Source organism: Procambarus clarkii, chromosome 85 (genome assembly GCF_040958095.1).
Source record: "Procambarus clarkii isolate CNS0578487 chromosome 85, FALCON_Pclarkii_2.0, whole genome shotgun sequence".
Taxonomy (NCBI): Eukaryota; Metazoa; Arthropoda; class Malacostraca; order Decapoda; family Cambaridae; genus Procambarus; species Procambarus clarkii.
In genome coordinates, this window is record NC_091234.1 from 19,386,826 (window position 1) to 19,404,009 (window position 17,184).

Genomic DNA, 17,184 nt, shown 5'->3' on the forward strand with positions numbered 1-17,184 from the left:
TCCTGGGTTCGATCCCAGGCGCCGGTGAGAAACAATGGGCAGAGTTTCTTTCACCCTATGCCCCTGTTACCTAGCAGTAAAATAGGTACCTGGGTGTTAGCCAGCTGTCACGGGCTGCTTCCTGGGGGTGGAGGCCTGGTCGAGGACCGAGCCGCGGGGACACCAAAGCCCCGAAATCATCTCAAGATAACCTCAAGATACCCTTAATTGTTCCAAGGGTTTTGTTAGCTTTTCTGACTGCTGCTCATGCCTGTTGTGGAACTTTTAGTGAGTGGTGGATTTTGACTCCCAGGTCCTTTTCTTCTTCTTCAATTTGCTGTAATGTAATGCTATTAATTTGGTAGTCGTGGCGTGGGCTGTTCCACACATGCAAGGTTTTGTATTTGTTTATATTAAAAAGCCTTTGCCAGTCTTCTTACCATATCTTGAGATGATTTCGGGGCTTTAGTGTCCCCGCGGCCCGGTCCTCGACCAGGCCTCCACCCCCAGGAAGCAGCCCGTGACAGCTGACTAACACCCAGGTACCTATTTTACTGCTAGGTAACAGGGGCATAGGGTGAAAGAAACTCTGCCCATTGTTTCTCACCGGCGCCTGGGATCGAACTCAGGACCACAGGATCACAAGTCCAGCGTGCTGTCCGCTCGGCCGACCGGCTCCCCCTTTGGGAAGGGAAGAAACATTTGGGAAGTTCATGTAGATCTCTGTAAGGCTTCATTCAGTATTATTATCATTTCCTACTTTACCATAAATCTTTGTCATCTGCAGATTTGTTGATGTGGTTTGTAATAATGATTTATTTACAAGAAGGTACAATGGGTTGGTGAAATTACATAAGATTGGTATTTTTATGTTCATGCAAAGCCACGAACACGCATAGCATTTTGGGCAGAAACACCTCGTTCTCATATTATGTCATCTATGACAATATTCTCAACTATGTCAACACATTATGTCATGTATATGACAAAAGGGTTGGCCCCAAAATGGACCCCCGAGGTACCCCACTTACCACATTTCTCGATTCAGATTCATTCCCATTAAGCACAACCCTTTGTTATCTTTATTTCAACCATTGTTTTATCCATTCTAGTATTTTACCATTTATTCTATGGGCCTGTAATTTCCTTGCCAGTCTTTCATGTGATACATTATCAAAGGCTTTAGCAAAGTCCACGTATACCACATCCACCGGAAGTCCTTTGTCCGAGTAGCTGGTTACCGTTTCCAAAAATGTGAGCAAGTTTGTAAGGCTGGATCTGTTTTTAACAAACACATGTTGTGTCGATTGTACAAGATTGTTCACCGAAAGATGGTGAATGATACCCTCCCTGAGCATTCTCTCCATGAGCTTGCAGATGTGTGATGTCATGTTGATCGGGAAGTAGTTTTCCGCTGAGCTCTTAATGCCTCTTTTGAAAATAGGGGTAACATTTGCATATTTCCATTCAAGGGAAATATCCCTTATTCCAAAGATTTTGTGAAAAGTAATCTCAGTGGTAGGCATAGTTTTTTTGCCAGTTCTTTTATAACTCTGGGTTAGAGTCCATCCACACCTTGGGCTTTTGAGTCTTTTAGTTCAATATTCTTCCTGATTATGTTGCATGTTATGGGTATATCCTTAAATTCATTTTCCTCCTCACCTGCATACATTTGTGTGGGTGATGGAATGTCAACTTTGATGTCTCTGGGCAGCATAATCACGACGATGCCTATTTTACATTATTTTATATTTATATTTATATTTATAATAATTTATATATTTATATATAATTTAAATTTATAAATATTTATTGTATGTATGTACCTTACCTAAATAAAATTGTATTGTATTGTATTGTATAATGATGGATGCCAAGTGAGGCACTCGGCCAAATTTATACACAAACACACTCCTAGAATCTTGTTCAGAACATTGTATACAGCACCTTTAGAAAAGGTGTAGTTAACAGCCAACAATTTGGTTTTTAATACATTTATACATTGGGTCTATCTTCACCTTCAATCAAGCACCCGAACATTGTAGTCATTTCCTCCAATGAGAATTATCACTTATACTCAAGATTCATTAATCCCTAAAGGGCACAAATCATACATGTATGTATGGCCTAAGAGTTAGGTTTCTCAAACTATCTAAAATGCTTTCAAAGTTTTTGTACATAATCTACTAGCAAATGCTCCAACATAACTTGAAAAAACAAGAAAATAAAAAATAATTTTAAAATTGAATATTGAAAACTTTATATTTTCAAATTTTAATTTGGTGATATTTTATATTTCTTATTGTTCATTTGGTGTTATTATTCTCTCAGAATAGCACATGATCTTCCTTTTCATCAAATTTTCATCAATTTTCAAATTCATCATCAATTTTCATCAAATTAGAATATAGGTTTTCAATATAGTTTACTGTAAACAAAAAATATTAACAATATGACATTTAAAATATACAGCAAATTTAGAAAAAAAAAAAAGTGTATAACTCTAAACGTTTAGGGTTTATGAAAAATCCATTTTATAGGGATTGTAGGACAGACAGCTATATTGACCAAACCACATACTAGAAGGTGAAGGGACGACGACGTTTCGGTCCGTCCTGGACCACTCTCAAGTCGATTCTCACAATCGACTTGAGAATGGTCCAGGACGGACCGAAACGTCGTCGTCCCTTCGCCTTCTAGTGTGTGGTCTGGTCAACATACTTTAGCTATGTTATTGTGACTCATCGTCTGCAGACAGCTATGCTCACTATATATAAAAATGGTGCGAATTAGTCATAAACTGGATTTTTTTATCTCACTCAAAGTTGAAATTCTAGTTATAGATATAATTGAAGTTGAAGTTATCGACAATAAATAAGGTAGTTCTAACTCATTAATTTACTTGTATGTTTCATTAATCAATGTTTGACATACTTACTCAAATATGTGAAAGTTGTAGGACAATGTGTGTTGAAACAAGATAAAAAAATAACCCCCCAAAAAACACAATTTAGGGATAATTATAATGATTTAGGGAATATATTTAGAGTATACTTTATATAAGTGAAAAAGCCCTAATCTGGTCCCTAATCAACAAAACAACCTAAAGAAATAAAGAAAATAGAGTTTGAAATCTGGAAAAAAAAATTATTCAAAGTACCAAGTTCTGCGAGTTGTGACTGATTTATTTGTTAACTTTGTTTGTTTATTTGTTAATTTCATTCTATTTTCATCTAGTTAGGGACAGGTATGCACCCTCCAGGATGTAGAGGTTACAGTAAAATCAGATGCAGGCGATGAGTCACAATAACGTGGCCAAAGTATGTTGACCAGACCACACACTAGAAGGTGAAGGGACGACGACGTTTCGGTCCGTCCTGGACCATTCTGGCACAATTGACTTGAGAATGGTCCAGGACGGACCGAAACGTCGTCGTCCCTTCACCTTCTAGTGTGTGGTCTGGTCAACACAAAATCAGATAATAAACAAAGGTGGGAAAAAACTAAAAACTTTAAAACAACAATTTTCACATAAAAAATATTTTTGGGGACATTGATGAAAGTAACAGATATTAACATTGGGCAATGTATTTATATGATATATAACAAAACAGAGCATAATAACAGACTTACTCATTATTATTTGTGTTATTATGTACAGTATTACTCAGCAATGCTATAAAGGCGCCAGCTGCATATCCACTTTGTGGACACTTCTTACTGTTATTATTCTTTTTTCTGCGTCGGACAGGTGCTTTCATCTCTTTATTATTGCATTATCCATCAGTTGCAGTTAATAGGAACTGTTCTCCTTATCAACAAAATGTTCTTTTTTTAAAGAAAATTCGTCTAAAAACAATTTCTGAAAATATTTTGATGAAAGTTTCGCGACGCTGAAGCCAATAAGTTGGAGATGTGTTTTACATTTTGAAGTAATTTTTAAATAATTCGAATATTTTTCGCTTCCCAGCCCCTTATGCTGAGCAATTTAAGGGTTAATTCATACTTGTGACAACACAGAAAACGTGTGATCACGTATGTTTACCTGGTTGATACCTGGTTGATGGGGTTCTGGGAGTTCTTCTACTCCCCAAGCCCGGCCCGAGGCCAGGCTTGACTTGTGAGAGTTTGGTCCACCAGGCTGTTGCTTGGAGCGGCCCGCAGGCCCACATGCCCACCACAGCCCGGTTGGTCCGGCACTCCATGGAGGAATAAATCTAGTTTCCTCTTGAAAATGTCCACGGTTGTTCCGGCAATATTTCTTATGCTTGCTGGGAGGACGTTGAACAACCGCGGACCTTTGATGTTTATACAGTGTTCTCTGATTGTGCCTATGGCACAATCAGATTGTGCCTATGGCACAATGTGATGAGGCCTTGCACGGCATGGTCATATGGGTGGCCTATCATCACAGCCTCGTGTGCTGCTCTATATTACACCAAAAATGGTCTTTTGAGCCAGTGAAACAAAATAAATGATGGAGAGAACCTCTCCCACAAGGAAAGGGTCAAAATACAGGAGATAAAAGGGCGGGAGGCAAAAATGGGAAGGAGTGAATGAGGGAAGGGTAGTGGTGAGACAGAAGATGAAAGAGAAAGGGGAAACAAGGGAGGTAAGGATGGAGGAAAAAGATTGGACAAGGGAGGAAGGGTGGTAATTGGGAAGGAGGGAACAAGGGAGGGGGGAAAAGGGTATACATGAGGGCAGAAACACTCCTGTGTGTTGCAGGAGTGCACACACAACAGGAGAGAGAGAGAGAGACCATTAGCACACAGGTTTTGTCAAACCTCAAGGCTCTCACTACTCTGCTTCTCAACACACTAAATGGTATTCTCAACTTTGAAATGCAGCATCGTGACCTGTTACCGAACGTAAATTCATTTGTTACAGGAGCATTCCATGTCATGGTTCTGTCAATTTCATGTCTTGTAGGAGCATACTGTCATAGTACTGTCCCTTTTGTGTAGGAGCATACTGTCACTTTTGTGTAGGAGCATACTGTCATAGTACTGTTCCTTTTGTGTAGGAGCATACTGTCATAGTACTGTCCCTTTTGTGTAGGAGCATACTGTCATAGTACTGTCCCTTTTGTGTAGGAGCATACTGTCATAGTACTGTCCCTTTTGTGTAGGAGCATACTGTCATAGTACTGTCCCTTTTGTGTAGGAGCATACTGTCATAGTACTGTCACTCGTGTGTTGTAGGAGCATACTGTCATAGTACTGTCCCTTTTGTGTAGGAGCATACTGTCATAGTACTGTCACTCGTGTGTTGTAGGAGCATACTGTCATAGTACTGTCCCTTTTGTGTAGGAGCATACTGTCATAGTACTGTCACTTTTGTGTTGTAGGAGCATACTGTCATAGTACTGTCACTTTTGTGTTGTAGGAGCATACTGTCATAGTACTGTCCCTTTTGTGTAGGAGCATACTGTCATAGTACTGTCACTTTTGTCTTGTAGGAGCATACTGTCATAGTACTGTCCCTTTTGTGTAGGAGCATACTGTCATAGTACTGTCACTTTTGTGTAGGAGCATACTGTCACTTTTGTGTAGGAGCATACTGTCATAGTACTGTTCCTTTTGTGTAGGAGCATACTGTCATAGTACTGTCCCTTTTGTGTAGGAGCATACTGTCATAGTACTGTCCCTTTTGTGTAGGAGCATACTGTCCCTTTTGTGTAGGAGCATACTGTCACTTTTGTGTAGGAGCATACTGTCATAGTACTGTCCCTTTTGTGTAGGAGCATACTGTCCCTTTTGTGTAGGAGCATACTGTCATAGTACTGTCACTCATGTGTTGTAGGAGCATACTGTCACTCGTGTGTTGTAGGAGCATACTGTCATAGTAATGTCACTCATGTGCTGTAGGAGCATACTGTCATAGTACTGTCACTCATGTGCTGTAGGAGCATACTGTCATAGTACTGTCACTCATGTGCTGTAGGAGCATACTGTCATAGTAATGTCACTCATGTGCTGTAGGAGCATAATGTCATAGTACTGTCACTCATGTGTTGTAGGAGCATACTGTCACTCATGTGTTGTAGGAGCATACTGTCACTCATGTGTTGTAGGAGCATAATGTCATAGTACTGTCACTCATGTGCTGTAGGAGCATACTGTCACTCATGTGTTGTAGGAGCATAATGTCATAGTACTGTCACTCATGTGTTGTAGGAGCATAATGTCATAGTACTGTCACTCATGTGTTGTAGGAGCATAATGTCATAGTACTGTCACTCATGTGTTGTAGGAGCATAATGTCATAGTACTGTCACTCATGTGTTGTAGGAGCATAATGTCATAGTACTGTCACTCATGTGTTGTAGGAGCATAATGTCATAGTACTGTCACTCATGTGTTGTAGGAGCATAATGTCATAGTACTGTCACTCATGTGTTGTAGGAGCATAATGTCATAGTACTGTCACTCATGTGTTGTAGGAGCATACTGTCACTCATGTGTTGTAGGAGCATAATGTCATAGTACTGTCACTCATGTGTTGTAGGAGCATAATGTCATAGTACTGTCACTCATGTGTTGTAGGAGCATAATGTCATAGTACTGTCACTCATGTGTTGTAGGAGCATAATGTCATAGTACTGTCACTCATGTGTTGTAGGAGCATAATGTCATAGTACTGTCACTCATATGTTGTAGGAGCATACTGTCATAGTACTGTCACTTATGTGTATCAGACACACATTATTATGGCACTTTCACACATGTCTTACATAAGCATACTGTTATGGTACTATCACTTGTGAGTTCGAGATCATAATATTATCATGCTCTCATTCATGTGTTGTGGGGATTCAACCACTGCTTTGGCCTGTGGCTAATGTCAGTTGATACATAAATCTACATTAACACGACACAACACTTCACATAACTTAATGGTCAAAGGAAAATTATGTCGTAAGTTTCTACTTAGTAGCCTATGGTCCATCAGTGATGAGCACTTCGTTTTCTATAGAATATAGATAACAGTAAATTGTAACATTTAATTCTGTGAAGACAACTCCTCACTGTAAAGAAACACAGTGGTTGGTCAGTGGGTTAGAGACTTGTAAATCTTGAATACATAAGTGGCAAAAGTATATATAGCCGAAAATACCCACGCACACCTTAACTGGGCCAGACTGGGCAGCGCGGTGCTTCTCAGCCACACGCAAGGGTTTGATGAGTGGGCGCCCCCTTCCTCTGCCCCTGCTGCTGCGACAGGCCCTGCACAGGAGACTGAGGTGAGCAGAGCATCAGCAATGGTAGCAGGTGGCAGGGTGAGGGAGGCGGCGCCCGGTACAACAATGGTAACCTCACCCGACCCACAGCTACTCTGAACCTTCTTCCGTGTGGTCGGGACACTTCACTTCCCTTCATTCTAGTTTAGTAGTCACAGGTAATGATATATGTAGACTCTAATCTGCAGTTTTCAATCACCTCCCAGGATGTGATAAACTTCAACTGCAGGGCCTTAGTTGCTTCCGTGCCATTTTTTGCCAATGCCGATGCACGCTTTGTGACCGACGTGGTTACCAAGCTGCGATACGAGGTGTACCAACCAGGTAGAGTAGTGGCTGGGTGCCACGCTGAAGGCAGCGAGTGGTAGCAACACGTAGAAAAAATGGCACAGAGCCGTGGGCCACAGACGCTTGCAGATCATGACCCTTATATGTTGACTCATTCTTTGAGAATCATCAATATGATCACTGTCAGTTACAGTAATTTAAGTCATGCTTCGGTCTCCGTAGGCTTGCGGCTCACACAGCAGCGAACTAGCTGCAGTGGTGGCCGCTCGTGTGTATCTGAGTCTGTGTATTTCCTCTCCTTTGTGGCACTATCTGGAAGCGGCTAGCTCCTCAACTTCAGGATAACCAAGGACACCAGAGTGTGTAGATAGAGCAGAAGACATCCCAGTTTTTATTTCACCACAATAGTATTGGCCTAACACCCTCACAACAGTAAATATATGTATACTGTATATATAGAATTTAATCTTAAAAAAAATCCTTTGTCTATACTGTATATGTAAATATATTAATTTTCCATACATCTAGAATCAAAATTATCTTCTAGCGTGTCTCTCAGCAAGAAAAAAAATCTTGACCTGTAAAACTGATATGATTTACCTTACCTTACCAAAACAGTATTTTGAAATTCATCATATCTGTAAAGATGGTGTCACTTGCAAATAATGTGAGTGAGCACTCCAGCTGAGACACACTGCTCAACCTCTGCTAGAGGGAAGTTTATCAGCAACCTCTATCTGGGTGGTAGTTCCTTATGTCTGTAGCATTGGCATTGGTCATTCCTCTGCCTGGTGTCTTTCACTTCCTCAACCTGCTGTAAATCTTCTTAAACTCTTCATTTATCCTTGTCAATGCCTTATCTCCCAGCATGACTTTTCTGCATGTTGTGCTGTTCCTATTTTAAGATGAGCTTTGTTAGAATCTACAACAGTTTCTGAAATTTAAAGATATCTTCAATTCATGTATCTAATCTAAGACGGGCACCGCCCTTAAAATCACTCTAGCATGAACTTCAGTTTTCTTTTGTTTACTTCTATTTGAGTCATGCAATTTCTTATTCAAAGCCCCCAAATTCTCTCTCACCTGTTATTGCTACATGCACAGAGGGGGACATGAAAGTCATGTGGTTCTCAACCCAAAGTCCTAAAGCATTCTAAAGCATCCCTTTAGCATGACTCTGAAGAATGATCAGATCGATCAATGCACTGCTTATGTAGGGAAGTTCATGTGTCTTGCTTTTGTCGTCATTAGGCACAACAGTTGACGACACCTGACACTTTTTTCATTGCTCAGGTGACATTATCATCAAGGAAGGTACCATTGGGAACAAGATGTACTTCATTCAGGAAGGTATTGTCGATATTGTCATGTCCAATGGAGATGTGGCAACATCTCTCAGTGATGGTTCCTACTTTGGCGAGATCTGTCTGCTCACGAATGCCAGACGAACAGCCTCAGTGCGAGCCGAGACTTACTGCAACCTCTTCAGCCTTAGCGTGGAGCATTTCAACACTGTTTTGGATTCCTATCCCCTCATGCGACGAACTATGGAGAGTGTGGCAGCTGAAAGGTGAGATTTTGTTGATCATATTCACTATGATAGCTAAAGTGGAACGAGTTAGTAGGAACAATTTGCTTTGCAGCTTGGATTTATTCTCAATCATGGTTTTTATAAATGAATGAATGAGTTCAAGCTCCCTCTGGCACTGCACCATTGGGTTAGTGATGCTTAATAAAAATAAATTGGGTAATATTTAGTTGAACATTGACATGATGTGTGTGAATATGATGCAAGAATTAAAATGTTGGCAAGATGAATGGGTTAAATTATATCATGTCTGTCCATAAGGTTATAGGGATATAATGACAGAGCAAAATTAGTGATTATAAGTAGAGATGTGAAATTCCATTCAATATATTCATAATTTAATAGTATTTAGCAGCAAATGCTCTCTCCCCCTTTGTGGTGGCTCGAGGGGTATACACTGCTCTACTAATATTTACATACTAAAACATTTTTATGCTAATAACAGTCTTGTATAAGAGTTAATGTGGAAGCCTGAATAAGACAATAGGAGTATCAAGTGGGTGTAGGTTCATATGGTTATATTGATTAATATTACAGTAATGTACACTGCTTACAGTTGTGAGACTTAGAAAACTGTAATATTCCTAAGAATTGTGAAACAAGTTTCAAGATAAAAAGAATTTTCATGTTTAAATTTATTGGAAATGCAAAGCAGAATTTAATAAGTTATATTATATATTAATTTGAATGCAATAAGCACTTACAAATTGTTTTGACAGGTTAAACAAGATTGGCAAGAATCCATCAATTGTCAGTAATCGGGAGGACTTGACTAATGACTGCAAGACAGTGAACGCTATCGTCACTGCCTTAGCTTCTGTGGCATCAACCGAGCAGTGTGACGGAGGCACCAGTTCAGAGGAGTCCATGATGGGTCAGGATGGTCGTCACAACCTCCTTGATCTAGGTTCCATAGGAAAAGCTCTCGCTAAAGGTCACCTGCCAAGACCGAAAAGTGAGAATAACTTTGCCCTTTCACTCGACATGCCCTCTCCCCTACACCGCAACCGACCCTCATTCCACAAGTCCGATACTTTCCACAAAGACACTTCGTTTCAATAGCAGGTGGCCCCCGCCCATGCACTTATGCTAGTGGGCGCAACGGCAGACCTTTTTTGTACTATCATGAAACACGGAGAGAGATCCAGCGACATGCACCAACATGGGGAGAGACAGAGTGACCTGCACCAACATGGGTCAAGACAGAGTGACCTGCACCAACATGGGTCAAGACAGAGTGACCTGCACCAACATGGGTCAAGACAGAGTGACTTGCATCAACATGGGTCAAAACAGAGTGACCTACATCAACATGGGTCAAGACAGAGTGACCTACATCAACATGGGTCAAGACAGAGTGACCTACACCAAAATGAGTCGCGATCAAGTGACCTGCACCAACATGGGTCAAGACAGAGTGATCTGCACCAACATGGCTCGAAACCGAATGACCTGCACCATCATGGGTCGAAACAGAGTGACCTGCACCAACATGGGTCGAGATCGAGTGACCTGCACCATCATGGGTCGAAACCAAGTGACCTGCACCAACATGGGTCGAAACAGAGTGACCTGCACCAACATGGGTCGAGACCGAGTGACCTGCACCATCATGGGTCGAAACCAAGTGACCTACACCAACATGGGTCGAGACCGAGTGACCTGCACCGACATGGGTCGAGACCGAGTGACTTGCACCGACATGGGTCGAAACCGAGTGACCTGCACCAACATGGGTCGAGACAGAGTGACCTGCACCAACATGGGTCGAAACCAAGTGACCTTCACCAGCATGGGTCGAGACCGAGTGACCTGCACCAACATGGGTCAAAACCGAGTGACCTGCACCAACATGGAGAGGAATTACGTGACCTGCACCAACATGGATCAAGATCGAGTGACCTGCACCAACATGGGTCGAGACCGAGTGACCTGCACCAACGTGGGTCAAAACCGAGTGACCTGCACCAACATGGAGAGAGGTTACGTGACCTGCACCAACATGGGTCGAGACCGAGTGACCTGCACCAACATGGGTCGAGACCGAGTGACCTGCACCAACAAGGAGAGGGGTTACGTGACCTGCACCGACAAGGAGAGGGGTTACGTGACCTGCACCGACAAGGAGAGGGGTTACGTGACCTGCACCAACAAGGAGAGGGGTTACGTGACCTGCACCAACAAGGAGAGGGGTTACGTGACCTGCACCGACAAGGAGAGGGGTTACGTGACCAACAACACCGACAAGGAGAGGGGTTACGTGACCTGCACCGACAAGGAGAGGGGTTACGTGACCTGCACCGACAAGGAGAGGGGTTACGTGACCAACAACAAATAAACCAAACAAACTTGCAGGCACACAGTGAACAGTCTTTGTGATTTGTAATTATAGTGAATACTGTAGTTAAGACATTGATAGTACATATATTTATTAGGTGCTCAAAATAATGAGAACCTCTGCTGATGAGTAGTTTGTTGGTATTGCCTCTCGGTGCATAACGAGGACTCGCACGGGGATTAAAGGTCAACAATCACGACAAGCTTCTGCCACACCTGAAGTAACAATAAAAAGGTACTATTGTTGTCTTGTTATTGCTTCAAATGATTATCTATTGTTATGAGAAGGTGCCAAAGTCCAAGGAGATCTGGCATTTTGAGTGGCAGTCAAGTCTGTGTTCCTGACAAACATTACAAAAATATAAAACGAGAAGAAAAGCAATAATATAATCAAAGCAAATTATTGTTAGAGTGAAGTCGAGGCATGACATGGGTACAACATATCTACAGTGGGTGATGTGTGTGTTATTACTATGTTAATGTTTTGTAAAGTTTTACATTATAACAAAAATTTGAAAGTGTTTGAATGGCTTTGGAAATAACAGCCAAAGTGTATATTTGTTGTAAACTGAAGTTTTTATATGAAAGTGTGTTATCAAATCTAGTCATAAGGTCCCTGCACTTAGCTGTGTGGTGCCCATGTATGCTGTATGGAACTCGTATACAAAATATCGAGCTCTGTAATGAGCTCATTTATGCTGTACATGGCTAAAAAAACAATAATGAGGTCAGTTATGCTTTACAAAGCTCATAAACCTATAATGAGCTCAATCATGCTATATAGAGGTAATGTAAGCTATATAACGCTCATGTATGCATTATAGAGCTCATGTAGGCAGCATAAGACCCCATGTATACTTTATGAAACTCTTATATACAGTATAATGCTCTTAAATCCTATCCTGGGCTCTTTTATGGTGTATAGACCTAATGTTTTCTGTAAAAAAAGGATTTGTATGCCATAAAGAGCTCAGTGTTTAATGCAAATGAATATATATGCCTTGATAAATATGGAGAATCGGGACAGTCAGGAACAGTAGACGACTGGACGCTGGCGTAAGCTGCTTCTTGTGATGGGGGCCAACCACCCCTTCTGTGATTGACGCAACAATTCACCTCACCATCTTACTGCTAACACCACTGATATTCCTTTGGACACTTGTACAACACTCATACTCTACACACACACAACAAAATAAAAGCAACTACCAATATTCCTAATCCCACAATATATAATAAAGTTGAAATATAGTTTTTAATGTTACAGAGATATTTTCAAAATCTCTTTGTTTTCCTACCACTTATTCTTTGTATTTCTAATGCCTATTGTACATACAAAAAAGTTTTCTACTGTGTACATAAATGCATAATGGTAAAGAACTCTTGCATCAGGGATTGTTAGCAAATATTGGTAAATAACATTTCTTCTGTAAAGTTGTACACCCTAGTTGTTCAGTGGTGCGGGCAATCTCATCCTTCATTGTACCAGACACATCTTCACTGATTCATACCCATCATCTCATAGTCATGCCAAGTCAGAGTTTATTTTCGCTCGTCAGTGAGGATAGTAAAAATATGCAATAATTAATGTCCACATCTAGAACCATAAGCTCAACTAGGGGCCCTAGGACAGTAGTGCTGATTTTGACATTGCTTTCTAGCTTTAGACCAAAGCTCACATCTTACAGTCACACCAGGAAGAAAGCAAGCAAGCAAGCACTCAAGTCATGCAAAAACCATAGACTCGTTGTGAAAGTGCTTCTTGTAGGTTAACTCGTTGAAGTTATGTTTTCCGTGTGAGTGTTATAGAGACTAGCCAGTGCAACACCACCATCTTTTTCTTTCTGCAGAAGCCCAAACCTTCAACAAGTAGGACCAAGAAAGCAATGTGAAAATATTTTTTGTTTTTGTCTCACTTGCCAGTGTAGTGACTCACGTAGTCGAAGTGCCTCAAGTACTGCTGCTGTAGAGTTTAATCATCTGCAAAAACTGAGCATCCTCTCCTCAGCCTCTTATAAGTCATGCTACTGGCAGATTGGTTTAGAGTTTCCATGGCAACCATCTAATGGATCCCACATTTCTCTTGGTAACCTTTGTTCTCAACACTTTATTTGAAATGTTTCCTTTGGTTGTTGCACACACATTGGGCAGGTACAAGTCTTCGGCCATTTCATGGTTCGTCATGGATATTCTGCCTAAATAGATATTGCACATTGTTTTAGGTGAAAATTACAAAATATTTAAATTTATAAATTTGTTAAATACATGCTCCTTTACTTTGTTAGATAAGCATGTAATGGATACTTATTTTAAAATGTTAGATATTTCACACACAAGTGTTGGTTAAAGTTTAGATCATGCTAAGCTATCCTTCCATTTTGTTATGATATTAATGTAACTATTGACAGGTATTGCTCCAGCTCCCCAAAAGCAGTAATAAGCTTACTACAAACATAATAGACTTGCATAATGTACAACTGCATAAGAATACTATTATAGGGTCGTATTTGCAGATTTTTTGATTTTCAAGATTTTGTTATATATTCTTTTGTCCGCATCTGTTCTAGGCAGCACTAAGTTAAGGACAAGATAATTAACATGACCAAGTTTTTACTACACGACAATGTACTGTATACGTTTATGGTCTAAGTTTATGCTTTCGAAAAATTGGAACAAAACATTAAATTGCAAACTATGTACCACTTCCCCTCCCCCCATTCATATCAGTTTTAATTAAGAGTTGTATTCTTAAATGTAAAGCACTTTAAGGCCCCTTATTTTCAAAGAATTACATGTTTCCACAAGCCAGACACTTTCTTACTTGAGAAGACCTCGGGCCAGATTCACAGAAACACTTACGCAAGCACTTACGAACCTGTACATCTTTTTTCAATCTTTGGCGGCTTTGTTTACAATTATTAAACAGTTAATGAGCTCGGAAGCACCAGGAGGCTGTTTATAACAATAACAACAGTTGATTGGCAAGTTTTCATGCTTGTAAACTGTTTAATAAATGTAACCAAAGCCGTCAAAGATTGAGGAAAGATGGACACGTTCGTAAGTACTTGCGTAACTGCTTCGTGAATCTGGCCCCTCCTCGTCTTTACCGGTGTTACGAGTCATGCAGTTGTTTCTCCTGTCTTTTGTCCATGACGTTTGCTTGGTAAGAAATTCACCGAGTCAAACCTCACTATTTTTTTAATAACTTGTATCAGAAGCCAGTGGGAAATGATGTACATAATAGTGATAAATTTAGTTTGGGAATCGCTCTTGTAAAACTGAATAAACAATAGTGTTATATTTCTTCAGCCAAACACTTTGCCTTCATTGTTGTAAATTACTGGGAGTTGATAAAGGGCCTAATCCCAAATACTGTCGGTTTGATGGATAATTATTTCAATTTTACATCCTCTGATAATTGAACAAGGTACTTATGTCTTTTCTATGATTATATATTTTATTTTTAATGCTACCTTATGTGCTAGCATATTGCTAGCTTATGTAAATAATTTAAATTATGCAGAGGTTATTAGTTGCTACTGGTTTTACTTCTACCTACATAGCTTCCTTATTTTGTATAGTTAAGATTCATAACCTAAAAGGTTGCAGTAAATTTATGAGTCTTGAATGCAAAGAGTGAAAGTGAAAATATATTTTCACAGAAAGCACCAAGTCTGGAAAATTGCGTGCATAGCACTGTCAGCGTTACATAATAATATTCTCAAGTTTCTATAATCCAGGATGCCAATATGATAGCATAAAGATAAGACAAATGATAACAAATAACCAAGGATTTTATCAAAGGATATACGACTCGAAGGAAAATGGGAAAACAAAACTAGATCCCGATACCCAGGACATTCAACTGGGAGCCGAGCGACGGTTACTGGAACAACGCAGTTTTGACGGTAAGGTGCACGTCTCTGATTTAATGAAATATCAATGAGTTAATCGTCATCTTGAGGTTATCTTGAGATGATTTCGGGGCTTTAGTGTCCCCGCGGCCCGGTCCTCGACCAGGCCTCCACCCCCAGGAAGCAGCCCGTGACAGCCGACTAACACCCAGGTACCTATTTTACTGCTAGGTAACAGGGGCATAGGGTGAAAGAAACTCTGCCCATTGTTTCTCGCCGGCGCCTGGGATCGAACCCAGGACCACAGGATCACAAGTCCAGCGTGCTGTCCGCTCGGCCGACCGGCTCCCTGTGGGCCAATACATAACCAAGAAATACATAATCATTTAAACTTCCCAGTGGGCGTCATTGGTTGAAAGTAAACAACATTACATAGCAAACATAACATTGGTTGCTTACGATCATCAGTACCCACTGGGTTCCTGCTTTGGGGACAGGAAGGCCATAGGAATAAATCACAATTGGTTGTGCAGTATGTAATTTGTTTTTATCTATATCATTTATCTCTCCAACAGTTGTGTTATGACAGTAAATCCGAGTGAGGAATTCACTTCCGGAAGACAGGACAGGCAACAAGTGATCTTGATTGATCCTACATCCTATATAGATCCTATATAGGTTTTTGTAGGTATATCAAGGTCCTATAGATCTTGATATACCTACACTATAAATTCTATAAATTTATATAAATTAAAGGCCTTAATTTATAAAAACTAATTATTAAACTTATAGTAGATTAAAGTTTAAAATTAAACTTTAATTTATATAAATTAAAGGAATAGGCCTTTAATTTATATAAATTAAAGGCCTATTCTATAAATTCACCAACAACAAATTGCAGGTAAAGGATAATATTCAGAGGTTGAAAATAGGAAACAGATTCATGGAAAATAAAAAGGAAATGTGTGAAACATTAAACAAAAAATTCCAAAGTGTGTTTGTACAAAATTAAATCTTCAGAGAATCAGATACAACCTAGGAGTTGTCTGGTCAGTCTGCTAGGAGTGCTAGCAGCTGTGTGAACAAAAGACTAGTATAGCTACAATCTACCAAAGTGACAGCAGGGAAGACCCCCCTAAATTATAGACCTGTATCATTGACAAGTGTAATAGTCAAAATACTGGAAAAAATAATTAAAACTAAGTGAGTAGAGCGCTTGGAGAAAAAGTATATAATATCAGACAGTATGGCTTTCGACCTGGAAGATCCTGTGTTCTGAATTCACTCAGTTTTTATGACTGAGCCACAGAGATTTTACAGGAGAGATGATTGGGTTGACTGCATCTATATGGACCTAAAAAAGGCTTTCGACAGAGTTTCACATAAGAGGTTGTTCTGGAAACTGGAACATATTGGAGGGGTGACAGATAAGCTTCTAACATGGATGAATTTTTTTTCTAACCGACAGGAAAATGAGGGCAGTAATCAGAGGCAATGTATCGGACTGGAGAAATGTGACAAGTGGAGTACCACAGAGTTCAGTTCTTGCACCGGTAATGTTCATTGTCTACATAAACGATCTGCCTGATGGAATACAGAATTATATGAATAAGTTTGCTGATGATGATATGATAATAGAGAGGATAAGAAACTTAAGATGATTGGCATGCCTTGCTGGAGTGTGGTGGTGGTGGTGGTGGTGGTTCTGTGGGACACTAGTGTGTGGTGGTGGTGGTGGTTCTGTGGGACACTAGTGTGTGGTGGTGGTGGTTCTGTGGGACACTGAAGTGTGGTGGTAGTGGTGGTTCTGTGGGACACTGGAGTGTGGTGGTGGTGGTGGTGGTTCTGTGGGACACTGGAGTGTGGTGGTGGTGGTGGTTCTGTGGGACACTGAA

General features: G+C 40.4%; 2 protein-coding genes across 11 annotated transcripts in view; both read left to right on the forward strand.

The window, feature by feature from the left end:
• The window catches only part of Ih (hyperpolarization activated cyclic nucleotide gated potassium channel Ih), a 359,520-nt gene extending 344,550 nt beyond the window's left edge, over positions 1-14,970 (forward strand). For 6 of the 10 annotated variants that reach the window (XM_069316752.1, XM_069316754.1, XM_069316757.1 and 3 more), the window contains 2 exons: positions 8,804-9,080; positions 9,818-14,970. In XM_069316752.1, coding sequence (XP_069172853.1) covers positions 8,804-9,080; positions 9,818-10,160 — 620 coding nt within the window. In that variant the 3' untranslated portion in view covers positions 10,161-14,970. Of the gene's footprint in view, positions 1-7,428; positions 7,547-8,803; positions 9,081-9,817 lie in introns of all 10 variants that reach the window. The other 4 variants (XM_069316753.1, XM_069316755.1, XM_069316761.1 and 1 more) reach the window with 2 other exon arrangements.
• LOC138358725 (putative per-hexamer repeat protein 5) lies at positions 10,291-11,149 on the forward strand. The gene is made up of 2 exons (XM_069316888.1): positions 10,291-11,040; positions 11,141-11,149. Exons 1-2 carry the CDS (start codon positions 10,291-10,293, stop codon positions 11,147-11,149), a joined length of 759 nt encoding a protein of 252 aa, XP_069172989.1.
• Positions 14,971-17,184: the final 2,214 nt, after the last annotated feature.

What these genes read in the sequence shown, in the direction of transcription:
- LOC138358725 (XM_069316888.1), top strand. Translation starts at nt 10,291, where the DNA reads ATGGGTCAAGACAGAGTGACCTGCACCAACATGGGTCAAGACAGAGTG.